Here is a 27154-nt window from a genome sequence, read left to right on the forward strand (position 1 = left end):
GTTGTTCATTTATTTAATTTCTAACTTATCAAGTGATTGAAATTTGTTTTCATTGAAAAAGATCCTATTAAATTCATAATCATCATGGGCGATGGCTCCGTAGATCATCAAACCATCGTTTTTGATGGGCCCTCATCAGGCCCGATCTATGCTGCCGAAAGGCTGCATTTACAGGTTGACAGCAGTGCGGAACTTCTCGCCAGCGTAGACAGCGTTGGCACCAAGCTCCTCCTCAATGCGGAGGATCTGGTTAAGCTTGGCAAGACGCTCGGAACGGGCAGGGGCACCGGTCTTGATCTGACCGGCACGGAGACCAACAGCGATGTCAGCAATGGTGACATCCTCGGTCTCACCGGAGCGGTGGGAGACCATGACACCCCAGCCGTCGGCGTAGGAGTCCTTGGCGGCCTGGATAGACTCGGTCAAGGTACCGATCTGGTTGACCTTCAGGAGAAGGGCGTTGCAGGACTTGAGCTCAATGGCCTTCTTAATGCGCAGAGGGTTGGTGACAGTCAAGTCATCACCGACAATCTGGAAGTCGGAGGTCTTGTAGAAGTAGCTCCAGGCCTCCCAGTCGTCCTCAGCGAAGGGGTCCTCGATGGAGACAATGGGGTACTTGGCAGCGAGGGACTTGTAGAGGTCGGCAAGCTGCTCGTAGGTGAGCCACTTGGTGGGGTCGCTCTCGGGGTTCTTGAAGTCAAGATCGTACTTCTTGGCATCCTCCTTGTAGAACTCGCTGGAGGCAACATCCATGGCAATCTTGATCTGGCCAGTGTAGCCAGCCTGCTCAATGGCCTCGGTGATGAGGTCGAGAGCCTCCTCGGCGGTCTGAATATCAGGAGCGACACCACCCTCGTCACCGACGTTACCGGCGGACTGACCGTACTTCTTCTTGGCGAGAGCCTTGAGTTTCTGGTAGACCTCAGCACCCTGGCGGAGACCCTCGGAGAAAGTGGGGGCAGTGCTGTGTTTGGTCAGTTTATAGTTGCAAGATGTTTCGAGGCTGGAAGACCTACTCGGGAACAATCATGAACTCCTGGAAGGCGAGACGGCCACCGGCGTGGGAGCCACCGTTCAGGACGTTCTGGAAGGGAACGGGCAGGACGAAGGGCTTCTTGGTTCCGGCGAGGTCGGAGATGTGAGCGTAGAGGGGAACACCCTTCTCGGCGGCGGCAGCCTTGGCAACGGCGAGAGAAACACCGAGGATGGCGTTGGCACCGAGCTTGCCCTTGTTGGGGGTTCCATCAAGCTTGTTCAGGAAGTCGTCAACCTTGGCCTGGTCCTTAACGTCGATGTTCTCCTTGATGAGGGCGGGGCCAATGACGTCGTTGACGTTCTTGACGGCGTTGAGGACACCTAATTTAAGATGAAGATATTAGTTTCTAATTACTCGGGATGTGTCAACCGGAATTCATTCACTTACCCTTACCACCCCACTTGGTCTTGTCACCGTCGCGGAGCTCAACGGCCTCGTGCTGGCCTAGAAAACAATGTTAGCAATCTAGTCCTCAATTTTTTCAATGTCCAGAAGTCAAGGAGAACAAACCAGTGGAAGCACCGGAGGGGACAATGGCGCGGTGAAGGCCGGTCTCGGTGACAACATCCACCTCAACGGTGGGGTTGCCGCGCGAGTCGTACACGGAGCGAGCGTGGATCTTAGAGATAGGCATGTTGGAATTGGACAGGCTGATTATGGATTCAGTCAGTTGAAAGAAAGGAGAAAAAGAGGATCTGGGCTGATATATGGCAAAAGCTGCAGGTGACTAACGGCGGGGGGAGGTTCACCGATGACCCAAAAAGATTGGGCGGGAGAGGTGAGAGACGGATATGATTTGCTTGGAGAGCTCAACGGGGGGCAAGTTCCTACTACGATCACCGGTATGTCTTTGGTTGGGTTTCTATTCCTTTCCAGAAGACTTAGGTGTATGTGGTAGTTGTAGTAGGGGGGGGATTTGTATTTGGAGGGGTAGAAGATGGTGTTATGGCGGGGTATATGATGTTATGATATGATGTTATAATGCTTATATTCAAAGACTCACCTGTTTAAATAAGGACTTGATAAATAGAAGAAAACCTTACGGAGACTAACGACTACTTAAATACTTTCCCCCAGAGAAACCCCGGGAAAAGCTCATTGCTGCTCCGATTCTTTCCAATGCAACAGTGGGGCTCCACGGCCTGTCTCCAGCACTTGCTGGCTGATCCGACCTTATGCGGCCTCTTTAGCTACGAGATCTCCCGTCCCTCGGAAGATATTACATATGTAGACTATGATGGCATACCATTCTCCCGATTGCACATGTCCTATTACAGGTGCACATCGTACATACGGCACCCCTCTACCCCTCCATTGCGTATCTAGTCTAAGCTGTAGATAACTCCTTACTTGTTCGGGCTAATGTTACCTCCAGGGCTACATTATTCAAATTGAAATGGAATTGATCATCTTACGTAGCATCCATTCTAACCTTGGAACCTTGGAAGGTTCCATTCTGACTTGGACGAAGACAGCAGTTGGCGCCTGATTGCTGAGGCCAAGCTATCTCGGACCGAGCTCCGGGTTAATAATCTTCCCTCCGAGCTGTTTCCATTATCAAATGATCTAGCAATACCCAAGATTTGAAGAAAACCAGGGTCCTCATCATCATCTTGAGAGTTACAAGATGTGCGACTACCACCAAACGGGCATTGCTAGTGATCACTGCTCTTCCCAATGATATAGCACCCATCGCTAAAAGAATGTGGCAAATTGCATGAGATCAACGTCCGTAGCCTGCATCAGATGTACGTATCCTACGTACATGTTCCGTATAGAGTATAGTTATCCAACATGTTGATATGGATCTGTCGCACATATTGGTGGTTTAAGCAATGAGTTAGCGTTCAAAATGGGGTGATCCCTGATAAATCAGGCACCGGGCATCTCGTCAACATAGTTCCTCACCTGAGACATACCCAGTACTTGGATGAAGGGGCATCTTAATGTTGATCAACATGACCGTATTTAGAAAGGAAAGGGAAAGACAAGAAGATATAGGGAATACATAGAGACTAAATGGAGAAGAAAGAGCATAAAAGAACTTAAAGAAAAGAGCTTGAACTTACATATGTATGTAGACTGGAGCGGAAAAGTGAGCCGCTTTCCAAACATATTATTACCATACTATCAACTTATTTCGAAGGATATCATAGATCCATTCAAGTCAAACTCATTGATCTTCTTCCAATGTTCTGCCTTAGGTGTCCGCCTGGGCAGTGATGACCAAGATTATGACATAAGACAGCTCTGAGGTCATGTGATCGTCTCTTGTGGACGCCGCGCTGGAAGCTGGAAGCTCCCCAGGCAAGGTGCTATTGCCCTTTCAATCACGATATCCATCCATCTTGCGTCCACGACCTTACACGAAATTCTGAGTTCATATCTGAATTACAGTTCCCCTTTGGCTACCATCCCAACTCGTCCGCACTCGGTGAATCCATCATTCGTCCTTCATCATGAGCGACCCGGAGCGCAGCCAGGCGCTCGAGGACTATAAAAAGAGCTTGCTCGAGCTACGAGAATGGGAAGCCAAGTTGAAGACCCTTCGTTTGGGTATCAAGGATCTTCAAAGAGAGTTTGATGTTTCCGAGGATAACATCAAGGCACTGCAAAGTGTTGGTCAGATCATCGGCGAGGTGCTGAAGCAGCTCGACGAAGAGCGATGTAAGTATCAAAGCTCAAGCTTTCCATTCCAATGATGGTATCAAGAAGCTAATGCGCTTTACAGTCATCGTCAAGGCGTCATCGGGTCCTCGATATGTGGTCGGTTGTCGTTCAAAGGTGGATAAGTCCAAGATGAAGCAAGGCACACGTGTGGCCTTGGATATGACAACACTCACCATCATGCGGATGCTGCCTCGTGAAGTCGATCCCATGGTGTACAACATGTCTCTGGAAGATCCAGGGTCCGTCAACTTTGCTGGTATCGGTGGTCTTAACGACCAGATCAGAGAGCTCCGTGAGGTCATCGAACTACCCCTGAAGAATCCAGAGCTCTTCCTCAGAGTTGGAATTAAACCTCCGAAGGGTGTTTTGCTCTACGGTCCTCCGGGTACTGGTAAGACGCTGCTTGCACGAGCAGTGGCCAGCTCGATAGAGACCAACTTCTTGAAGGGTATGTTCAACTTCTTATAACATCTACACCGGCAGTATTCTGATTAGTCTACTCTCCTTAGTTGTATCCTCGGCCATCGTGGACAAATATATCGGTGAATCCGCTCGCCTGATCCGAGAGATGTTCGGATACGCCAAGGAACACGAGCCCTGCATTATTTTCATGGACGAAATTGATGCCATTGGTGGACGACGATTCTCAGAGGGTACATCGGCAGATCGAGAAATCCAGCGGACGCTTATGGAGTTGCTGAACCAGCTGGACGGTTTCGACTACCTCGGAAAGACAAAGATCATCATGGCTACCAACCGACCCGATACGCTGGACCCTGCTCTATTGCGTGCTGGTCGTCTGGACCGCAAGATTGAGATTCCTCTTCCCAATGAGGTTGGTCGTTTGGAGATCTTGAAGATCCACACAAGTACAGTCCAAAAGGAAGGCGATATCGACTTTGAGAGTGTGGTCAAGATGAGTGATGGTCTTAACGGTGCTGATCTCCGAAACGTGGTTACTGAAGCGTGAGTAACAATTCCTATGTCATAATATGCCGTAAACTCGTTGGCTAACTCTTTATCAGTGGTCTGTTCGCGATCAAGGATTACCGTGACGCTATCAACCAGGACGACTTCAACAAGGCTGTACGGAAGGTGGCAGAGGCGAAGAAGTTGGAGGGCAAGCTTGAGTATCAGAAGCTGTAATTGTATCTACCTTGCGAGGGCTGTTGGCCCACATCATCTGGTGCACGGTTTAGATCTTTATCTTGAAGCGCTAATGCTATGCATTCGACCTATTTTTCTATTGTTGATTCAACTCGGAGTCTGTAGATCAGGGGACCTTAGCAACAACAACTTGCTTGGTAAACAGTTGAAGAATGTAGCTGCTCTAAGGAATTAATGAGAGGACGTTGGGTCCGATTGGTAAATAAATCGATACCCTGTTCATTTACGTACTTCTACATAGTTATGAGACTAGTTACGCGTACAATGAGAAATGATTTGCGGACCCCTAGTGTTGTCTCTCCACTTCCCCAGCTTCCTTCAACCTGCCCTTGCCACGTTCTCGGTTTTAACGCAATTTCGTCTCGACTTGGACTGAATGCTTGTTGTGGCACTTGGCTTTTATCTGCCTCAGGATTGCCCAGGACACGCGGGATAAACTCCGCGCTCCGCATTTCCAGAGAAATTCTCTACGGACCACCATCCCACCAAACAAATCCGTATCGGTGCAAGTTAGTCTTTTTATTCAGATCCAAGAAACCGAATTGTCTTTGCGATAGAGACCTGTACATCACGAGCGCTTAGGAAAGGGTTATACTTCGGTAAGTGTGCGGGTGTCCTTGTCCGAGCTCCTCGTCCCCCAGGGTTAGAATCAAAGCCGACTGACTGTTGCGTTTGAGTAGCAAATACGCTTGAATGAACCGTTGAATTGCAAACTTGATCAACACCAAGCAAAGGCGAATCCTCTGATAGCACCTCGACCTTCTCACTCCCATGTGGCGCACTCGGTAATCGCAAGACCGGCAGAGATTCCCCCACGGAGCAAGAGACCAGATCGAAGAAAACAATGGCCTACCAGCCATCGCGCAGCCCTTTGCCGTCGCGCAGTCCCCTTTGCACCCGCGCAACAAGACGGCTTCTACGGAAACCCCCGTAGCGGGCTCCGCGGATATGGGCTGTCGAACCAGCCCATCCCCCTATCCAATAAAGTGAACGGCTACTTCGAAAAGGACCGCACGCTACCTTTATACAAAGATAAGCCATTCTTTGCGCCGCGGCGCACAGGTCCTCGAAGGAGATGGAGGCCGTTCCTGAACGTGCTGGGTGTGTGTACAGTGTTATTTCTGTTGTATTATTACTTCTACCTCCGCACGTGGTCAGGGCTACAGTCAAATGATAAGGGGGTAGAATTATGGAAATGGGCGCAGACGTTGGAAGACGGGAAAACTTCAGGGGACTTGTCTGACTGGACTGCGAGACGAGAGAAAGTGCGGGACGCCTTCATCGTCAGTTGGGAAGGATATGAGAAGAACGCATGGGGTAGGTCATACAGCCGCCTTGGGTACTATGACAGCGGCTGACATTCTCATCCAGGATACGATCAGTATCGCCCTGTATCGAACGTTAACCAGGAAGACACGAGCGGCGGACTAGGCTGGATGATAGTTGACTCGCTGGACACATTGATGATCATGAATCTGACCTCCAAGGTCCACCGCGCGCGGCAATGGATCTCAACATCGTTGAATTATAACCAGGACCGAGATGTTAATACATTCGAGACAACTATCCGCATGCTGGGTGGTTTGCTGTCCGCACACTATCTATCAACCCAGTACCCCGATTTAGCACCCCTCAATGACGATGACGTCGGTGCTGCCGGTGAAGACCTGTACATCGAGAAAGCAGCTGACCTCTCTGAGCGGCTACTCGGGGCTTTCGAGTCTCCAAGCGGCATCCCATGGTCGAATGTTAATCTCAACACCTCAGAAGGTGTTGTCGTGCATTTCGACGAGGGAGCTACGTCTATTTCTGAGGCTGGCTCGATACAACTTGAATTCAAATACTTGGCCAAGCTGACTGGAGAGGCGGAATATTGGAAGTTGGTTGAGAGAACGATGCAGCTGGTTGACCTGCAAAAGCCGCAGGATGGCCTTGTCCGAAGCGCCATTCATCCTGACAGTGGTTCATTCAAAGGAGACAGGATTAGTCTGGGTGGTAGGGCAGATTCTTACTATGGTATGTTGATGAACTCGATGCTCTGCGATTCTTTATCAGCTGACTCGCTCCAGAATATCTCATCAAGCAATACCTGCAGACATCAGAACAGGAGCCCGTCTACAAAGAGATGTGGGACGAGGCATTGAGAGGCATCCGCAAGCACCTGGTCTCATTCACGAAGAACTCTCAGCTGATGATTATCGGCGAGCGGCCCCAGGGCCTAGACCAGGACCTTGAACCCAGAATGGACCATCTGGTGTGCTTCATGCCCGGAACAATCGCGCTCGGCGCGACCGGTGGCCAGCCCTTGTCCCAAGCCCGAAAGTCGGCGGATTGGACTCAACAGCGCGAGGAAGAGATCCTCATGTCCAAAGAATTAATGAAGACCTGCTGGGCAATGCACCAGGCAACGGCAACTGGCCTTGCAACGGAGATCTCCCACTTCGTCTTTAGACTCGCCGCCAGTGATGATGGCGGACAAGTACCCGGATCCAGTGACGAACCCCAACCGCGCATCCAAACCCGAGGCACTGCGCGGCATTTCCCAGCCCGTCGAGGCGCAAAGCGCTGCGTCCGCGCCCTGGCGCGCGGACATCGATATCCGCCGCAACGACCGCCACAATCTACAACGCCCGGAAACAGTCGAGTCCCTCTTCTATCTCTACCGTATCACCGGTGACGACATCTATCGCCAGTGGGGCTGGGAGATCTTCAAGTCTTTCATCAAACACACAGCCGTGGTGGAGAAGAAGAGCACATCCCGCATTCCTACATCAACCAACACAGCGCCCGTTTTCCGTATCAAGGGCTTTACATCGCTCGGAAACGCGGATGCGGTCCCTTCATACAAGCGTGATAATATGGAAAGCTATTGGATGGCTGAGACGCTCAAGTATTTCTACTTGCTGTTCTCGGATCGTGATTTCATCTCGCTGGAAGATCACGTTTTCAATACCGAGGCCCATCCATTCCCGCGGTTTAAGCCTAGCGGAGATCTTAAGACGGGGTGGGATAGGGTGCCTAGGCAGTAGATTTGCCGGGTGTTCTGCTTTAATGGAGCCTTCGTTGGCTATGGCTTTGATGTCTCATATGTTCTGTACAGCGCTTTTTTCCGTGCTTTTCGTTTGCCCTCTGGCGAAACTTAGAAATGTATACCAACCTTCTGTACATGGCCGTTTACCTTTCAGTAGATAATACTCCTTGTTCAATGGAATATAAAGATAGCCTTTCCTATGTAAGGTCAAGCCACCTCCATTCTCTGCTGGGACTTGAGATAACCAGGCGAGACAGATCCAGTAGCCGAAATTATATACACACAGCACCAGATATCACACCCTTACCACGATGATATGCAACAAGACACCGATCATACGGCCACCTCACCCTTGTCCTCTCTGTCCAGCGCAGCCTCAATCAACTTCTTATAACCAACCACGGCCTCCTTAATCTCGCGGATACTCAAGGCCTCATTATCACCATGAGCAACAAAGATACTGCCAGGCCCGTACAAGTAACGCTTGACGCCATGACCGACAGCCAGATTCGGCACATCAGTACCATAGTTAACAGTAGTAACATCAAACCCATCAACATCAACATCCAAATCCTGCGGCGGGTAAGACTCGCCATGCGAAATAAAGTCCAGAACAACCTCCGCCTTAGCATCCCGAACCGCCTCATCAACAGCCCGCTGAATAATCTCACGCGCCTCAGCAGGCGTACCAGCCGCAAGTCTCACAGCAACATCCGCCAACGCCTCAGAAGGAACAACATTCGTCGCGACACCAGCACGGATAAAGCCAATATTCAGCGTCGTAGGCCCGTACTTCGGGGAGGCAGGCAAACCGCCCTCTTCGACGGGGATATCACCTAGCACATCGATGCGCGAGATCGCAGGCAGAATAGCCGATACGGCGCTCTTGCCCAGCCACGGGTATCCTGAGTGGGCGGCGCTGCCGTGGGCGAGGACCTTGAACCCGAGCATGCCCTTGTGGCCGGCCACGAGGGCTGCCTCGGTTGGCTCACCGAAGATTACGGTGTTGATGGCGTCCTTGGCGTTGAGGGTTGAGTTCGAGAAGACTTTCATGCCGTCGCCGCCGATTTCTTCGCCGACGACGAAGAGAAGGCCGAGCTTGGCGTCTGGTTGTGTGTCTAGTGTTTCGAGGGTTGCGAAGACTTGGGCTGCGACGCTGCCCTTTGCGTCGACGGAGGCGCGGCCTGCTATTATGAGGTCCTCTGGGTCGAAGGTGGTGGAGTCGTCGGGTTTGGGCTGATGTATGGAGTATGGGATGAAGGGGGGAACGGTGTCGATGTGACTTGTGAGAAGGATTGAGGGGGGTTCTGTGTAGGATTTTGGAACGGCATAGATGTTGTAGCGGGTCTTTGTATTCTCCTGGCCCTTCACTGGGGGCACCTCTTGCTTCACCACGGTGAAGTTCCGGGCCTCCAGGAATTGCGCAACGAAGAGGCCGACATCGTGCTCATTGCCGGAGATTGACTCGATCTCGACCAGGTCTCGGTGGAATGATAGTAGAGGTGAATTGTTTATTATATCATCTAGGTCTGCTTGGCTGTAGCTAGACTCGGAGGGCGAGGATGGCACGCCCAGAAGCTGTTGCTGAGGTGCGGGGTGCGGAGAAGCCTGAACACCAGACATGACGGCCGCGGCCGCAAGATACGAAGAGAACTTCATTGAAATATTGGAGTATAAATATGTTCCAATGACTATAATCTTCTGTGTGCGAAACAATTGAGTAACCCCGACAACCCAGAAAGTTGAGTATTATGCGACAGTAGCAGTAGGGCGGAGGTCCGAGGTCGGAAACGCCCGATTATATACGGTCACGTGGATGTATATACTATAGCACAAAAGGATCCATGGATACACATGTAGCTAGGATTAGATATAGAATGGCTTAGATAGTTCCTATTGGATCTTTATCAGGTAGTACTTGTTTGATTGTATGATCGAAGTTGAATTGGCCCGATACGTATCAGGATGGGTCATTTCAGGTCGATATTTATCTGCAACTTCAAAATGTATGCGGAGTATGTTCATATCTAGATGTGAAGAGGTACATGTCGTAATTTGACCCAGGGTTACCACACAGGGTATTACAGTTGCATAAGTATCTGGATGTCGGCACACCAAGGCAATGCAACCTTACATCCGCGATATATCTCCGGCAGGAGGTCAGAGCAGTGAGGCTTTGAGAGAGACCAAGAATAACAGAAGTCCGGCATTTCATTTGAGGAAGCAAGGTGCAGATACCTCGATAAAAGTCTAGTGAGACTGTACATCTAAATCAATGTGCAAAAAAAAAAAACTAAGGGGCTTATATATAGCTAAGCTTTGCAATAAATAGCAAAAGACATGTGAGACCATTGTATACTCAGAGACATCTACATCGCATAGCCATTGGTATCTGTAGATCAATGCCATACCAAGATCTCTTGTTACATGTTTTTATATGAGGGATATTACATATGTAATTGGAAACCTGATGTGATGCGTGATTAGTTGGTCGACTGGTCATAGATACAAACAGACAGTCATCCCAGTTTTGCATGATAATCTTTGGTAAAAACCATTAGTTCAACTCATTGCCCTATGTCGGGCCCACCTGCTTTGAGACAATAACGTTCCCTGCTCGCATTCCCAACGTAGGCCGGCACCAGTATTCCGGGAACATGGAGGGATTCGATCGTTATGAAGCCAAAACAAAGCATAATAATGCTTGGGCACGGGAATACGCCCCAAGTGGGGTGGAACTAGTGTCATATAAGCAATGATCTACACGTTCATGCCAAGGTGATTCTCATAATGTATAAACTATATACGTTATACACGATATAGACTACATAATGACAATAATGAACAGTGATCTGCCACTTCGGTGATATCCCGAATCCAGGTTATTTGGTCTTGATATTAGGTCGTCTCTTAGGACTAGATTGCATATAAATATGGGACTTTATACGCTCCTACAATGGACAATTCTTAAGACATCGCATTGTTCTATTCAATACTTCACCAGCATCCCTATTGCATCAGTTTGACTTGTTTACTGGCATCCAATTCATTTGATCCAAACAAAAACATGGAGTCTCACCGGAAAAGACTGCTTGCGACAACGGTTGATGATCGTGCTGAAACCAATCCCAACCAACGATTTGCAGTTATTCCACGGGGATCGGAAATAAAGCATGGGTTCCAGGACCTTTCAATCAAAGATCTGGCACGGGCCGTGAACTCCATGTGTTGGTGGATTGAAGGCACCATTGGACAGGCACAATCCCCAGAGACGTTGGCCTACATGGGGAGCAATGATGTGCGCTACTTCATATTCATGCTTGCATGCCAAAAGACTGGATACCAGGTAAGGGAATAAAGTCATTAATCTGGAGCTAGAACAGTCCACCTAATTCTCGTAGGCCCTCTTACCTTCCACCAGGAACTCGGACGAAGCCCATGTTCATATACTGAAAGCGACAAACTGCACCAAGTTCTTTTTCAGCGAGGAGCGCCAGACACGAGCTCGCGAGATCCAGAGACTTGTTTCGGCATTGGATATCTTCGAGGTCCCGACTATGGAAATTCTCAGTGATGAGAGTGGTCTGCACCACTATTCGTACACCAAGTCTTATGCAGACGCAGAGAATGACACAATTTGCATCATCCATAGCTCTGGAACGACAGGTAAATTCCATGAACATGTCACCGTGAACCCACGCTAATTCCCGTTACAGGCATGCCAAAGCCGGTGTATCTCACCAACGGCTTCTTCATGACTTTCGATTCTATTTCTCATCTCGCAAAGCCGGCAGGTCGTCAGCCATCTATGTTCCATAATCTGGATCAAACTGAGCTGGTGCTGGCTACGACACCTTTCTTCCATCTAATGGGACTGGCAGCACTTGTGTTCTCAGTATGGTTCGAAGCTCCCACGCTTGTTGGCCCAGATAAGCCACTCTCCGTCGACCATATGATAGAGCTGCTGCGCACTGCCCGCCCGGCCGTCGCACTCTGCGCGCCCTCAATCCTGGAAGACTTGAGCTACTCCGACAAAGCACTAGCTTGTTTGAAAGAGCTCAAATCAGTCTACTTCGGTGGCGCACCTCTGTCCCTAGAGACCGGAGAGCGACTTCGCAAATCCACACAGATCATATCAGTAATTGGAAGCAGCGAGGCCGGCATAATCCCAGCGCTGGTGCCGGAGGATCCAGCTAACTGGGGCTACTTCGAATGGAATGAAGCCTACGGGGTGGATATGCAAGATATCGGTGAGGGTGTATTCGAGATGGTGATTCCTCGACAGGAGAATGCTCGCGACTTCAAGGGCATTTTCCACACATACCCAGATCTCAATTTGTATCCAACCAACGATCTATACACTCCACACCCGACGAACCCACGTCTGTGGAAGTTCTATGGGCGTAAGGATGATGTGATTGTCCTAAGCAACGGTGAAAAGTTCAACCCTGTCGGGATGGAGACTATTATCGAAGGACACCCGCTGGTTGGAAAGGCGGTGGTAGTCGGCCAGTCCCGGTTCCAAGCCGGGCTTCTCATCGAGCCGAGTCATGGAGGACCGGATATGGATGCAAAGGTCTTTGTTGAGGAGATCTGGCCAACAGTGCAAGTGGCTAACCAGAGCATTGCGGCTCATGGCCGGGTGATGAAGAACAAGATCTGTTTCGCAATGAAGACTAAGCCATTCAAGACAACTCCTAAAGGTAGCGTGCAGCGCCGGGCTGTGCTTCGAGACTATGAGAAAGAGATCGATGCAATGTATGCCGAAGACCTCGAGAATGGCTTGGGCCAGTGTCTGCCAGAGACGTTGGACCACGAGAGTGTTACAGAATATATCCGCCAGATTACTGCCCGCGTCCTGGAGAAACCCGAGGTCGCAGATGCTCAGGACTTCTACTCTGTCGGTCTTGATTCCCTGATGACAATTCACCTCTCTCGGGTGCTGCAAAAGGGCATCCAGCTACGTCGGCCGGATGTGAAAGCAGGAGCCATCAGCGCCCAAACGATCTATGGCAACCCAACAGTCGATCGATTGTCTCGAGCCGTAATTGCCATCTTAGATGGGAAATCTCAAGCTGGTATCCCGCGAGCTGAGAAGATCCAGAGTCTGGTGGAAAAGTATACGTCCGATCTTCCAGCACGGGAAGTCTACCCTCAGAATGGATTAAATCTGCCATCGACCGTGATACTGACTGGTTCAACCGGCTCACTGGGAACTTATCTACTGCATTCTCTGCTGAGCAGCGGTTCCATCACTAAGGTCTACTGCCTCAATCGTTCGGATGCCGAATCACGGCAGAAGAAAAGCTTCGAGGAGAAAGGATTGTATCTTGACGCAAACGACTGGAAAGACAAGGTCGAATTCCTACAAGCCTCATTTGGAGAACCACGATTCGGCCTAAACGAGACCAAGTACCAAGAACTTCTCAAATCAGTTGACACCATCATCCACAACGCCTGGAAAGTCGACTTCAACCATTCCGTTGATTCCTTCGAGGACACTCACATCCAGGGTGTGCGGCGCTTTATAGACTTTAGCTTGAGCAGCCGCAGCAACGCTCATCTTCATTTCATCTCCTCAATCGGCACGGTAGGCGCTTGGACCGCAGAAATGGGAGCCCCGATCCCAGAAGAACCGATGGAGGACATTGCGGTCGTTCTCCCACAAGGCTATGGTGAATCTAAGCACATTGCCGAGCGCATCTGTGTCAAGGCCTCGCGGCGATCTCGTATCCCCACGTCGGTGTATCGCGTCGGGCAGATCGCCGGGCCGACCAGCGCACTAGGACAATGGAATCCGCAGGAATGGCTGCCGACTATCATCGCGACGGCAAAAGCGATGGGGAAAATCCCCAACCGACTCGGCTCGACTGCGGTCGATTGGGTGCCAGTGGTAAGCTCCCCGAAGACGAGCACTATATATTGACCAGCTCAGAGCCGGACACGAAAAAAAGAAAAGGAAAGGACCTGCCGCTGATCACACTTTCTGACATGCTTTATTTAGGACACTTTATCCAATATTATAGTGGAGATTGTCAACACACGTCATAGCTGCTCACCCGAAGGACGGCCTGCCGTGTTTCATCTCACGAATCCCGAACGAACACCATGGTCGTCGTTGATCCCGGCAATCCAGAGCCAGTATGCGGTCGAGCCAGTTGCGTTTTCTGCGTGGATTGCCGAGCTGGAGAGTATCACAAATCCCAGCAGTGCAGATATTGTCTCAAAGCCCGCACTCAAGCTGCTGGGTTTCTACCGTAGGCTGCAAGACGAGGCAGTGCCTTGTCTGTGGCGTTGGATGTCCGACGGGCGAAAGAGGCAAGCGCCACCATGAGAACACTGGGTCCGGTCTCTACCTCGTTGATGCAGAATTGGCTGCAGCAATGGCAGTTTTGATTAGATTGAATTATATATTATCTTCAAGAATAGATCTATGTATATGTCCAAGACTTTGTATTTGATGAGCTGCTATCCTGACTTGTGGTCTGACCTGCCAGGCAACCGCACGCACTCCTCTCACATTCAAACCATGTAACCAGAGGCAAAACATACCCTCACCTCAATTCTGCACATTCTTCAGCCTCCAAATAGCTATATCAGCCGAGGCAATCTCAGAATCATCCCCACCTATCAGCAGCTCAGCACCCTCGATTACAGGAATACTCACAGGTTCTAAAGCATAGTTGAGCCCCCAGAGCAAGCTCCCCCTTTTCGCAAATCTCAGCGTAGGTCCAAGGTCATTGCTACTATCCGCTTTTCGTCCCGCAAAATCGGTTATCCTTGCCGCATTAGCGACATCACCCAGATATGACACGAGCACGTCGACGGACGGATTAAAGCCAACGTAATGCAACCCATCCATTGAGCAGGCAGCTGGCTGACCCGGACGATGTGACGAGGTGTATGTCATTGCTACATTGCTCGTACGACCTTCTCGTTCACAGACCACCCACTCCTCCCAGCCTGAGATATTGAACTTCTTTTCCCCATAGGCGACGCCACTACCGGCATAGCTCGGCGGCGTTTCCACGCGGGTGACTCGCATCGGTAGGCGGTCCCGGAGCGGACCTTTCGAGGGGTTGAGACCAGGAGCATAACTGAACGTAGCTGTTTTAGAGCCAGTGTGCGGCCCAAAAACGACGGGGCCGTTGTAATCAGCCAGTGCTTGGTTGAACTTTTCGGGAATAATGGGCAAACTCGGCACAACAACGAGCTTATAGCCGTCAATTGGTTGGTCGGGGCCAATAACATCAACGGAAAGCCCGAGACGGCGGAGAGCGGAATAGAAGTTATAGACAATGTCCATATACTTGACAGCTGGGTTCAAATAGCTGGAGGATTTAGGATCCCACTCCCCACTGTACGGCTCGATAGCCCAAACCTCGGAAGAAACATAGTCGAATATGAGGGCCACATCTGCTTGGTGGTCCTGTTCTTCATCGATACTGAGTGCATCCTTTAACTTCGGTAGATCTTCGTTTACCATGGTCTGAAGCTCGAGGAATCCTTCGTCTGCAGCACCGTCCGGGATGAATAGACCGGACAGCGTCTGCTCTTGTGCGTAGGGGACCTGACGCCACCGGAAATATGACACTATATCACCAAAATCTGCGTACGTTTCGTGCGTCCAAAGCCGCACCATGCCACTCAACGGAGATACCCGGTAAGGACTCCAATTCAGAACGCCGGTTTGCATCTCCATGACGCCGAATGGCCCGGATGTTTCATTGTATGCGGCACCCGCAACACCGCGATACAGAGCGTGGTGTAGCGCCTGCCAATCCGGTAAACCAGTGCGCAGATATTGTACTTGATCTTCTAGAGATAGCCACGAGAAAGAATCCGGACCAGAGAGCGGATACTCGTCGAACGTTGCGAGGTCGAGTCCCACCTCACGCGAGAACTTGAAGTGATCGAAATCTGTGAAGCCCATCATGAAATTGTGTGTGATGAAATGTGTAGGCGCATATTGCCTCAAAATTTCCGACTGTTCTCGCGCAAATTCGATCACCATGTCCGAGCTGAATAAGTACCAATCGAGAGCATGATCAGGCTGTGTGGTGTAGACTTCCAAAAATGGCGGCTGAACTACATCAAAGCTGGTATATTGGTTCGACCAAAATACACGGCCCTGGGCAGCGTTGAAATTATCGATAGTGCCGTACTTAGTCTGTAGCCATGTCCGGAATCGCCTGATGGCGTTATGATCGTAGCTTTGCACGGTACCATGACACCCGAACTCGTTGTCCAGTTGCCAGCCCGCTACGGCGGGGTGGTTGCCGTACCGCTCAGCCAATTTCCGCGTGATCTTTTGGCTCAGTAGACGATAATCAGTCGAGGATGTGCTATAGCCACGGCGTGACCCGAAGAGCAATGTGGTATTGGTGTTGTCTACAAAGCTGACGTCGTACTTCTCCGTGAGCCAATTAGGCGGAGCTGCCGTGGGCGTCCCAATGATTGCTTTAAGTTGATATCGACCGAGCAGTTCAAGAGTCTTATCGAGAAGGGTGAAATTGTATTGCCCCTCAGTCGGTTCTAGGATGGACCAGTCGAACTCGTTTACTCGCACAAACGATAGGTTGGCATCTCGCATCTGAGCAATATCGGACTCCCACATTTGTTCTGGCCATTGCGACGGGTAGTAATCAACAGCCAAATGAGTCCCGCGTGGCCAGCGTTCGAGGGAGGGCGCGAGCGGTAGCTCATCTTCTGATAATCCGGATGTTCGACGCCGAGTTGTAGCGCCGACAGCACAAGCAGCAAGTGCGGCAGGTGCCACTAATAGGCGAAGTAGCATAGTCGCAGAGAAAAAGAGGGAAGCCAAAGGACTGGTTTGGTTTCCGGGACTTGCAGGCCCTCCATAATTGCTGTACTAACTCATCTATATACGTATATTGTCCACCGGTTAACGTAGAGAGCCGGAGATATCGCTATTGTTATGCGGGGGTGGCGTGCTGATCGCGGGGAAGGTGAATGTATAAGTTAACTAGTGGCATGTTAGCTTTCTTTGCGACATTAACACTGGAGGGTCCCAGATATGTTCCACTTGACGATCAGCAGAGACTATACCTCAAGTGCCATCCATCTCCGTGTCTGGCTAAATAATCCATCAGTATGCCAAATCCCACCAATCGAAGCTGATATCCCCCAGGTCAAGGTCCAATTCAAGGGTGTTCTCCGCTTTCTTCCTCCATTAAGAACGAAGCCCCAATCCAAACAGGCTGGCTTGGTTTAGACTTTAGAGTATAACGGTTGATATAGGCCCGTCGGTTAATATAATTCTGTCGGTTATGGGTCTATTGGTTGATATACTCAACTGCAGGGAAAGTCAAGACCACTGCAGACAGCTGTACAAAATCTCTTCCTGCATATTGATGAATTTGGATTTGGGCAAAGAACGCCGTGTCCCTCACAAAGAGCCACTGACATCTATTTAAAACCAGCTGGTAGCTCTTACTCAAGTCTTTCCCTCAAGCTCCACCTACTAATGCAGCATAGGTGCGGTCCAGATGCGCTACTTGGGATCATCGACAGCTAGAGAATGCCTGAACGAGACTTGTTGCTTGATCCATGTTCTCTTTTAACACATTGACCAAGACATACTGTCCCGCTTCGAAGAAGCAAGTCTCGTGACGCTGCTGCAATGCTGAACGTAATGTTCTGTTCTCTTTTTCTCATACGAGTGAGCAGTCGCCAGTGGATATTCTGGCATGCTGTGCCAGTTCCACTGGACTTGAAGTCGGCCGTTTCGAAACATCCCATTGTGACATATGCGAAAACCGTGAGAATCCGCCATAAACCCGGTTCGTGAGCTAATATACTCAAGAGGAACTTCAAAGCACTACGTGATGTTACCCTCGAACGGTCAGGCAATCCAAAAGGATGTATATATGCTATCCAATCCGATTTATCGAAGAGTATCCAGGATACTGAATATAACATTTAGGGTTTCTGCGCGGATGTCTGGGCTTGGACCACCGAACCAGGTCGGAATCTTGATTGTACTCTGATCCTTTGTCTCCGCTTCTAGGATCAGAGTGAAATTACGGTCTAGCAGAAAAATGTGGTATCAAGTCTGCGCCTTAACTGGACTTTCTTAGCTAATCCAGTGCAGTACCCATGGACAGCCGTAATAGCGCCAAGCTAAGAGTCTGAATTGCACCGTTTGAACACAAGAGGAATAATCTATACAAAGGTCGATTAGCATCAACCTTGACTTGGAGATCCCTATTTATTGTGTTTTTTGTAAGTCTGAAGGTCCCTAAGGACCACCTTCGTGGTAAGATGGCACGAACCTCGGACCTGAAAATCTATATTTCTATCATACTTTCACATGCGATCAAGCCAACTTCTGAAAAAGGTGGGCCCTACAAATTATTCACAACTCCGATGCGTATCATAGGATCCTGGGCCTGGAGAGGTAAGTTGCACCGTAGTCTGACGCCTAGCTGTAGTACCTCTCGAAGGCTCGAACCATCTGAGCGAAGCGAGAAAGGCTCGAGAACTTTGAACGCACAAGCCGAGGTTGTCGACCTCGGGACGAGGCCTTGATCGGAGGGGCACCTATCACCTCGGGGCTATGGTCCCTAGCTGAGACTAGGGCCTGGCATATACCGCTGCAGCGACAATCGGACCTTCCGATTGTTATGATATTTGCCCTCGCGCCCACTTGGGTGGGCACCTGCCCAGGTGGGCAGTTAATTGTTATTATGTAATCAATTTATGAGATCACGTGAGTGACGACCCCTCAATTACATCGCTACCTACAACATGTATGTAGGTACCTACATATGTAGATTCCAGCTGGACAAAATACATCAGAATGCTTCATACCAGCCATAGCTATACCACCAGCCATAAATCTTGTTTTATTGAACATAACCTACCCCGTGATCGGAAACGCCTTCCAATCCTCCAGGGCTCCAGGGCTTAAATGGGTGATTACCTCAGAAACCCACAGCGATTAGGTTTTTTTTTGCCTTTGTCATTTTGTTTTTGCCTTTTGCCGGGTGGCGGTGATTGGCCACCCAAGCTAGCCGACCCAACCTATACCATTTTGGGCTACAGTGTGGTCTTTTCTGTCCTAGTGACATGCAGGGATGCCTAGCGAGAGACGGGATCGCAGAGATCTCCAGGGCATAAAGAAGAAAGAAAAGGACCTGGTATATCACAATAATCGACAAGTGAAGAATAAAAGTTGACTTGTCAAGCCAGTCCCAGCGGAAACCCGTCGGGCTTGTACAAACCCGAGAATCCATCTCGGTTGCTGCGCCAAGGCTCGCCTCACGCCCCCAAAGGCACACCCGGCGGGCAAAGGCAGTGGCGCCAAACACCATACCATGGCTTACCTTTTCCCTCTTCGCGCCTCTCCAATCATTATGGAAGAATGGAATGTTCCCCGAATTCCCCGAGAACGTTGGGTGGTTTGGGCCATGTGGACCTGACGTCTGGTGCCAAAGGTGAAGGGATTTGCGTTTTCTATTCTATTTCCCTCCCACGGTACGTAGGTACCTGATGGTCACTCCTGGGCTATGATTGGATGGCAAATTGGATGGCAGTTTGCAGTTTTCTCTTCTAGTATCACTGCTGTTGTAAGTAGTGTTCTGATGTCTGTCGCAGTCCAGGTCTAGTTCGGAGTTCGCACAAGTTATCGTAGGACGGAGCACCAATATTATACCTAGCCGTGCCCTACAGAATTTCGAACCGATAACCCTCCATTGTGCTACCCTACTCGTCATACTCGGACAAAGTTCTGACCTCTACGGGACGGGACCTTGTCCGCAGTTGCTCAACGTTGTCGGAGCTCTAATACAAACGGGGTGGATGCACCAGCCCGTGTATACAACAACAAGTTGTAGAATGGGGATGGGTATACCCAGTGGTTATTCTGGGCCAAATGATAATCGAGTGCTCCATACGGCATACGTACTACAGGGTAAACAGACAACTGGATAAATAAGGATAATAAGCGGGTGTGTCCAACACCTTTTTCCCCCGAATCAGCAGGAGCGAATCAGCACCGATAGACTGGGTTAAAATAGCATCATAATGGTTCCCCCTCTTGAACCCACTTCAGTCTAGATTGCCGATCGCACACACAACTGGATTTTGTACCCGATTGAGGAAAGGGTCCTGGGAGGGTATCAATGTCGAACATTGGGCTACACAGCATATCTGTGTAGCCGTTGGGGGTGGTTTGAAAAACAATCGAATTAGATGGGATCATACATAAATAAATACTGCACATACAAACCTTAGGTAGTATGGGATTAAAAATCAATATACTAAAATCAATAATAATAATAAAAGAATAAAGAACCCTTCCAGACTCTTGAATACCATGGTTCAAGCAATGTCTGTCACCGGAACTCGGCGAGCAAACCTTGGGAATGTGTTTGGATCGGCGAGTTTAGTCAGTTCCAAGGTTCAAAGTTGAGGTTAGTCAACTTTTTTCTCTTTAGGAATTCGATGGAATTCTCCACTAACGGTTGTTTGGAAAGTCTAGACAGTCAGTTCTCTGTCTGATCTCTGATTTCTCACATATTCTCTCTCTCATCTTCATCTACCTACATAGGTACTCTCATCTATCCAAAAAGGGCCAAGGTAGCGAATCTGTACTACCCAGGATCTCCCTGTTCGCTTGGTCCGTTTGCCGATTGTAAGCAAAAAGCACCGAAACCTCTCTTTCTGCCCAGCCAGTTGGTCTCAACTTGTTTGGTCCACGTCGCTCGGTGGAATTCGTTTTCTTTTTCCTTTTTTTTTTTTGTATTTCTGAATTTACTGTGTATTTTTGGACTGTTTCCTGCCTGGACGATAATCATTTGCATTTCCCATCTTCATCGGATGCTAACTGGCCCTTGACATCAGTTCCCGTGTTTCCCGGACTATTACTATACACTCTTTCTCTCATCACACCGCCACGTCCTTTCCCGCCCAAAGGCCATTAGGGAATGACTTGTTGAAATTGGAGCGTTGTCTCTTTATCTTGTGGTCACCCCTCACATCCAATGCTGAACTGCAACCATCTACTGTATACCAGCCACCCCGTCCACCAGCGACGCTCACCTTGTGAGAATGTACAAACTGTCTCAAATAATCGACGCGACACGGGAGAGTCTCGACGCGGACTCATCCTTACGCCAGCCGCATTCCCCATTGACTATTAATACCTCCGCGCCGGCCTCGCCTGCCGTCTCTTTGTTCTCCGCGGGCCACAACCGGGTCTCCAGCTCTGTCTCTTCCCTCGTGTCTTCATCGGGTCTGGGGAATTCAATGGAAAGTCCCAGTCGGAGTCATTTGACCGGAGTCAAGGAAGAGGAATGCACGCGCGACTCGTTGGAAGATCATTATTTCCGTATGTGCCAATCGCCGCCGCGAAAACTCCCCGGTCATACTGCAGTTGCTAACCTAGGCTTTCCTATAGAGCATTTCGACTCCGGCATGTCGGCGGAAGAGTCATACTTTGCTCCTATTGATAACTCGGATAGTTACGATCTGAGCGATACTGGCATGGAGACTGCCCCATCACCGAAAAAGAGACGCTCAGGCTCAGAAAGCGCGTCATTCAAGGGCGTCTCGCGCATTAATTCGCACATCTCGACCATGTCGGCACGGTGGAAGAACAAGCGATCCTCCAGTGGCGCAGAAGGCGATATTTTCCCGGATGATCTACGATCGCGCGCGAACTCGGCGGCCTCCTCCGCCTTGGCAAGCCCCATCACTGGCTCCATGCCAATGAGCCGGGTCGACTCTATCCCCCCTTCTCCCGCGCGAACGATCTTCGAGGAACGCCTGAGCGAGTCCGGCACGCGCCCAATTGATATCACCCGAGCGAACAGTCTCAGCCAGGATGACAACGATGGGCAGAAAGCGACGACCCCTCTCCTACCACCGTTCATGGGAGACGACCCAACCAGCGTTGTGGCATCCCGTGTCCAATCACCCCTGCAGTCTCCGTCCGTCGCAGACGCAAGCGAACCACACTTTAACTATAATGTGACCTCGGACCCGCGGTTTATGGGAATTCTTCCCTCGCCACCACTCTCGTCTAAGCCTTCCGTGGCCTCCTTCAACAGGCCCCGAGCCAGCACCGTGCGCACAGTCTCAGGCGACGCAACTCCCCTCGTACTCTCTGATCCCAACGATGAGTGGGCCAACAAACTCGGGCACGCCAACTTCACCATCACGCCTGAGCCTTACGACCCTGTGGTTTGCGATATCGGCAATTTCCGACAGATGCGTGCAGACTGGGACATTGCGCGTTGCAACTTTGCCAAGCACCTTGTCCGCACTGGCGAACACTACGGCGTCACCTCGAACATCTACAAGCTCACCATCGAGAAATGGGAATCAATCAACCGCGAGTGGGCAACGCAGCACGAGGCCATGCGCGACCAGCTTAGCGCTGTAGATGGTGTTGCTCTTACGCTCACCCAGTCTAATATGCACCCCTGCCAGCAAGTCCGCATCCCCCGTCTGCATGACAACGACAAGTTCCCCGACATGGGGGATGAGGATATTGTCGGCCCAATGACTGTGGCACCGGCTACGGAGATTGCAGGTCCCTGCCGTTCTGAGAAAAAGAGGAATTTCTTCCGCTTTTTCCAGGACTTGGTCTCCCGAACTTGAGACCTGAGTCATTTCGTTAGGCTCTTTTCTTTTTCTCATCTTTTCAAGCGATCTGCAACGATAATGACGATAGATTATTCCCCGTGCGCCTTGCCTTGACTCGTTCAATCTCGCCCGCACTGTTACGACTAATGTCTCTCTTTTCATCATTTTTTTGGAACTTTTGTTTTATAATGACTCTCATGACTCACGATCCGGTCAGCGACTACTGTTCTCGCCCCGAATCATGCCATTCCTTTGTCTATATCCCGAGTCTTGTCTTTTCAGGGGGGGTTATCTTTTCTTCCATTTCTTGGTCCTGGATGTCTTGATTTCCATTCAACGGCCGACACGCAAGAAAAAGAACGAAGAGTTAACCCCCCAAACTGACTGGGTGTACACCCTTCCTTTCCTTTTATTCTGTTTCCATTATATACTATACCCCCCATACACCATGTCTACCTGCCGTTGTACCCCATAGACTTCAACCCTATCCACCCACATATCTGCTCCACAGCAGACAAAAAGCAAAAAACACATCTGAAAAAAGTACCATGTTTCAATATGTATATATCCGGCTTCTTTTCCGCTATGGCGGCTTACAATACGCATATGATTTATCATATGCACATGTCTTATAATTTACATCTACCTTCACATCTACATTTACTCCCAAAATGAACATAATCCTATGAAATACCGTACATGTCACTGGAAGGGATGACACGGTGCATAATAGAATCCTCGTGGAGACACTATGATGTACTATCCATGTTAAAGCGGGTATATGAGTCACATGTACAATAACACGGTGGAGAGAGGATGTGAGCTGTTAGTGGGTCGGCCACGTTGTGAAGCTACCGCTATTCCCAAGGGACTTTTTACTTTACGTATTATACAGTGGGCTTTTGATACATAGACTTGTACAAGTCTATGATCCACTGGAGACATGTCTAGATTGGGACATTGAGCTTAGTGCGCTGGTTCCTGTACCTGCGCCTTGGCTTGGCAAAGAGTGTGTACCTTTCACTTCAACATGCCACTCCAAATCCGAGATACTGGTGCTCTCAAACTGTACGACGCTGTGCGCAATGACTCCATCGACGTTGAGTCACTGCTATCTTCAGGCATCAATCCCAATACCTGAGTAATAGACTGGGACCCTACCTTCTCAGACATGCAAACCATCCTACCTCTGGAATTCTTCTCAGGCGAGTATCAATTTCCCAGTCTCCTTAGAGCTGCCAAAGGTGAAGTGCCGGGATCAGGCAGCCTCGAAAAACGAAGGACAAAACGACTCATGGCAGCATTGCTAGAGCAGGCGCTGACCCATATGCACTATTCCCTCAATTTATGTGCACGCATCCAAACGTACCTTATTTCCTAGGACAGATTCTGGAAGAAGAATGGCTTGATGAGGACATAGATATTCAATCGGACGAGCACACAGAGCAACAATCCAGAAAGCACTCTCGTGTGAACGTCGACGACAACTTCTTGAAGGAGTTCCTAGCAACAAGGTAGAAGAACTAGTTGATCCAAATCGCCTTGAAAGGGATGATGATTCTGCAATCGAGTATGAACCTCGCTTCCTCGAAAAGAAGGTGCTGCAGCGTGATCCATGCAATGCTCAAAGGCCTCTTCATCCAGCCCATGATCGAATATCTCGACGATAAACTAGATATCGAACGAGACCCACAAGGCCAGACCCTATTCCTCGCAGCCTGTCGAAGCAAAACAGGCATAGATGGCGCAGTCGACGGCTTCTATACTGGCCTCTGTGGCTCAAGATAGGAATGGGCGGACTCCTGTTGATATCGCGAGAAGAAATGAGTATGTCTCTCTCTACAAGTGAGTTAGGTGGAACTTTAGTTATCAAATTTACAAAGTAGAATACCGACATGAACAGCTGGAGTGAGCTTCTGATACATGAGTCTTGTATCATCCGCCTGAGACATGTCCATATTTGGATATTGAGCTTATTGCGGGTACTGATGCCTGTGTCTGTCTTTGCTTTGTTAATGAAGGGTTTGTTTCAAGATTTAGTCTTGATATGTGAGTCAGAGTCTTTTTTTTTTTTCGGATTCAGATTGCGTCAGCTGGATCCAGTCGATTGGAGGTGTCACTAGGCAACAATGGAGTGTAGATTGTATTAAGGTTTGTGTGTCTGGGTCCGATATATTGATTACTATCAAGACTACATGACGTATACCTACCTATAATATCTACATGTAGTCATGTAGATTTAATTATGCGCCAACTTCGGGAGGATGTAGGTCACGTCTGGAACGGGCATGAGCCGGGGAGCACGATAATGAGCTTTGCTATGGCATATACAATAATCCCATACCCCTCTTTCAGGGTCCACTGCAGAGCTGAGAATGCTTGGATCTAAGATTATCGCAGAACCGAGACATGCATTGAACCCAGTCGAGATCAACATCCGCATTTTTGAGGTCAGGGAAACCCCGCCAACAGGCAATAGGTCTGTGGATACGAGCCGTGTTTCAGCTTCAAAGGATGCAGATAAGAGATCAACATGGAGATCAACGCAAGGCAGTCAGATCTAATAAGCCACGGGCGTGAGTAGTAGACAACAGTAGGCGTATATACCAGTCCTGGTCACTAGTACTTTCAAACCCAGTACTGGCCCCAAAGGCCCTTCGCCTCTTCGCTGCCGTGGAATTGAAACTCGACGGGGATGATATCATCAAAGCCCTCGTCCAGCGTTGGTGCGCGGAAGCGGCGGGCGAAATCGCCGAAGGCGATGCCGGGAAGGGAAGTTCGGGATTCGGGGTTCTGGTTGGGATAAGAACGAGTTTGAGATTGAGATGGAGATGGAGATATTGTGAATACATACCAGCTCTTTGTTGGACGCTCGAACGGCGTTGTTATGCCGGCATAGTTCTGGCGTCGAGATAAATTGTACGCAACGGATGGGGATGCTAAGCTCTTTTGCGAGAGCTGTCCAGTGAGCTCGCGTTTCTGGGTCGGCATTGGTGTTATCTAGACGGTAATCGAGTTAGATCGTTTGGAAACTGAAGCTAAGGTAGAAATAAAAGCCAGGACGTACCGACTGCCACGGACTTCTTGGCCTCCAAGTACTCGCGGGCGACCTTGAGGCATTTCGGACGCTGTTGCTCATTAGCATTCGATTCCAGTTTCATCCCGAGTCATTTATGACTCGTACCGTCTTGAGAATATCTTGGTTGACTCGTTCATAGCCTAGAGGCTCCAAGTGGTTCCAGTAGAAAGTGGACTTCCCAGCACCTGGGCTGCCGCAGAAAATAACAAGTTCAAGTGGGTGCTTGCGAGTAAAGGGTTTGGCTGCGATGAAGACCCGTTAACAATCCGCCAGAGTTGGGTTTCTTGCGGGGAATGTCAAGTTTATTGGAAGTAACAAGACAGCACATACCCGGCTCTTCGAGATCCGACTTTACGAAGGACATAGGGTCAAAGCCCATCGACGCGGGCTCCGTGATCTGCCCGAGGAAGAACTCCTCCGGGGTCTTAAATGGCATACCGATGTTGGTAGCAAATCCCCTAGAGCCGAGATCAGACTTCGTTACGACATACAACAGTTATGATGCTCTTACCGATCCACAGCTGAATGATCACCAGGCCTTCCAGCTGCATCACCGACGAAGACCGACGCGGGCAAGTCAACACCTGCAACATCGAGGTCATAGTCGTCCAGGAACTCGTGCCACATCCCGAGACGGGGTTTCCTATATTCAGGGTCTGTGGTGGCCGCGTAGACGCTGATGGGGAAATCCAGTTCCGTCATGACAGCGGTCATCTTTTCCTTAAAGTTCGACAGACTTTTTGAGTCACTCCGTCCACCCTTGATATCCTTCTGGACACTGATCTTCTTTTGGTTGGAGAAAATCACCACTTGGAAGCTGTCAAAGTATAAGCTCGAGTGAACCCAACTAATCCTATACCCAGAGTCTGGACATACCCTTCAGCATTGAGCTCCTTCAGTCGACCCGGGACTTTGGCATTCCACCATTGCCAATCAGTGGCAGACTTGGGGAAGACATTGCCCGATTTGGTTCTGATCAAGGTTGAATCCTGTATATTGACGTTAGTAGGGCCCTGCTATCTCTCGGTACCACCTTTCTAGCGTTCGGTTCTAGCCACTGACCAAATCAAAACCAGCGATTCGGCGCTGTTTCCCCGTGGGAGGGACAGCCTTGCCCGTTATTTGCTTTCCGATGATAACACTTGTGCCGATGACGCGCCATGTGATCGGTTCGGGCTTCTTTTGCGAGGCCGGGGTGAAGAAGTTTGCCGCCGACCTCTCTGTGGGTTGATTTCTATTAGCGGGTGCGACATGTTGTTTGATGGGAAAGACTCACTGGTCACCGTCGAGTCAACCTTCCGGCGCAATGGCGGTGGAGATATGGCTCGGGTGGGGGAGGCGCTTCTCTTGGCTGCCCCCTCGGCCATTCTGACAGCTCTAGCGAGTGAAAACGTGGTGAGGGTTTTATGGGTGGATTTAGATGTGTGTTGGTTGATTCGATCGGTTTTCGCTGAGAGTTGCAGTTGCATCCGAGATATGGTTGGACGCGCCGAGACGCGGGAGGAATCACGAAGTCACATGTTCGTGAACATTTTAAAGTGAACATTCTACAGCAAGC

The 27154-nt window shown here is 49.8% G+C and overlaps 8 protein-coding genes across 8 annotated transcripts; 3 read left to right on the plus strand and 5 right to left on the minus strand.

Annotated features, from left to right (window-relative positions):
• Window positions 1-168: 168 nt before the first annotated feature.
• Window positions 169-1670, minus strand: aspf22 (enolase acuN; the record flags this gene model as incomplete). Its single annotated transcript, XM_057288675.1, has 4 exons — window positions 169-964; window positions 1017-1356; window positions 1424-1480; window positions 1547-1670. The coding sequence occupies 4 exons, from the start codon at window positions 1668-1670 to the stop codon at window positions 169-171; spliced, it is 1317 nt and encodes a 438-aa protein (XP_057149877.1).
• Window positions 1671-3479: 1809 nt separating this feature from the next.
• On the plus strand, window positions 3480-7902 carry N7519_001898 (uncharacterized protein; the record flags this gene model as incomplete). The annotated part of the gene is made up of 8 exons (XM_057288676.1): window positions 3480-3703; window positions 3768-4154; window positions 4216-4672; window positions 4732-4848; window positions 5730-6190; window positions 6245-6889; window positions 6943-7237; window positions 7278-7902. Exons 1-8 carry the CDS (start codon window positions 3496-3498, stop codon window positions 7900-7902), a joined length of 3195 nt encoding a protein of 1064 aa, XP_057149878.1. The 5' UTR covers window positions 3480-3495.
• Window positions 7903-8237: 335 nt separating this feature from the next.
• N7519_001899 (M20 family metallopeptidase) lies at window positions 8238-9563 on the minus strand (the record flags this gene model as incomplete). Its single annotated transcript, XM_057288677.1, has 1 exon — window positions 8238-9563. The coding sequence occupies one exon, from the start codon at window positions 9561-9563 to the stop codon at window positions 8238-8240; it is 1326 nt and encodes a 441-aa protein (XP_057149879.1).
• Window positions 9564-10971: 1408 nt separating this feature from the next.
• Window positions 10972-14238, plus strand: N7519_001900 (putative NRPS-like enzyme; the record flags this gene model as incomplete). The annotated part of the gene is made up of 4 exons (XM_057288678.1): window positions 10972-11250; window positions 11306-11570; window positions 11621-13797; window positions 13909-14238. 4 exons carry the CDS (start codon window positions 10972-10974, stop codon window positions 14236-14238), a joined length of 3051 nt encoding a protein of 1016 aa, XP_057149880.1.
• A 225-nt stretch (window positions 14239-14463) lies between these two features.
• Window positions 14464-16701, minus strand: N7519_001901 (beta-galactosidase; the record flags this gene model as incomplete). The annotated part of the gene is made up of 1 exon (XM_057288679.1): window positions 14464-16701. The coding sequence occupies one exon, from the start codon at window positions 16699-16701 to the stop codon at window positions 14464-14466; it is 2238 nt and encodes a 745-aa protein (XP_057149881.1).
• A 727-nt stretch (window positions 16702-17428) lies between these two features.
• N7519_001902 (uncharacterized protein) lies at window positions 17429-17666 on the minus strand (the record flags this gene model as incomplete). Its single annotated transcript, XM_057288680.1, has 2 exons — window positions 17429-17550; window positions 17585-17666. The coding sequence occupies 2 exons, from the start codon at window positions 17664-17666 to the stop codon at window positions 17429-17431; spliced, it is 204 nt and encodes a 67-aa protein (XP_057149882.1).
• A 3312-nt stretch (window positions 17667-20978) lies between these two features.
• N7519_001903 (uncharacterized protein) lies at window positions 20979-22532 on the plus strand (the record flags this gene model as incomplete). Its single annotated transcript, XM_057288681.1, has 1 exon — window positions 20979-22532. The coding sequence occupies one exon, from the start codon at window positions 20979-20981 to the stop codon at window positions 22530-22532; it is 1554 nt and encodes a 517-aa protein (XP_057149883.1).
• A 2613-nt stretch (window positions 22533-25145) lies between these two features.
• Window positions 25146-26963, minus strand: N7519_001904 (putative DNA 3'-phosphatase Tpp1; the record flags this gene model as incomplete). The annotated part of the gene is made up of 9 exons (XM_057288682.1): window positions 25146-25310; window positions 25372-25517; window positions 25585-25645; window positions 25702-25838; window positions 25927-26054; window positions 26108-26413; window positions 26473-26585; window positions 26659-26816; window positions 26873-26963. The coding sequence occupies 9 exons, from the start codon at window positions 26961-26963 to the stop codon at window positions 25146-25148; spliced, it is 1305 nt and encodes a 434-aa protein (XP_057149884.1).
• Window positions 26964-27154: the final 191 nt, after the last annotated feature.

Source organism: Penicillium mononematosum (genome assembly GCF_028829835.1).
Source record: "Penicillium mononematosum strain IBT 11891 chromosome Unknown utg000002l:1.0-8112719.0:1.0-8118358.0, whole genome shotgun sequence".
NCBI lineage: Eukaryota > Fungi > Ascomycota > Eurotiomycetes > Eurotiales > Aspergillaceae > Penicillium > Penicillium mononematosum.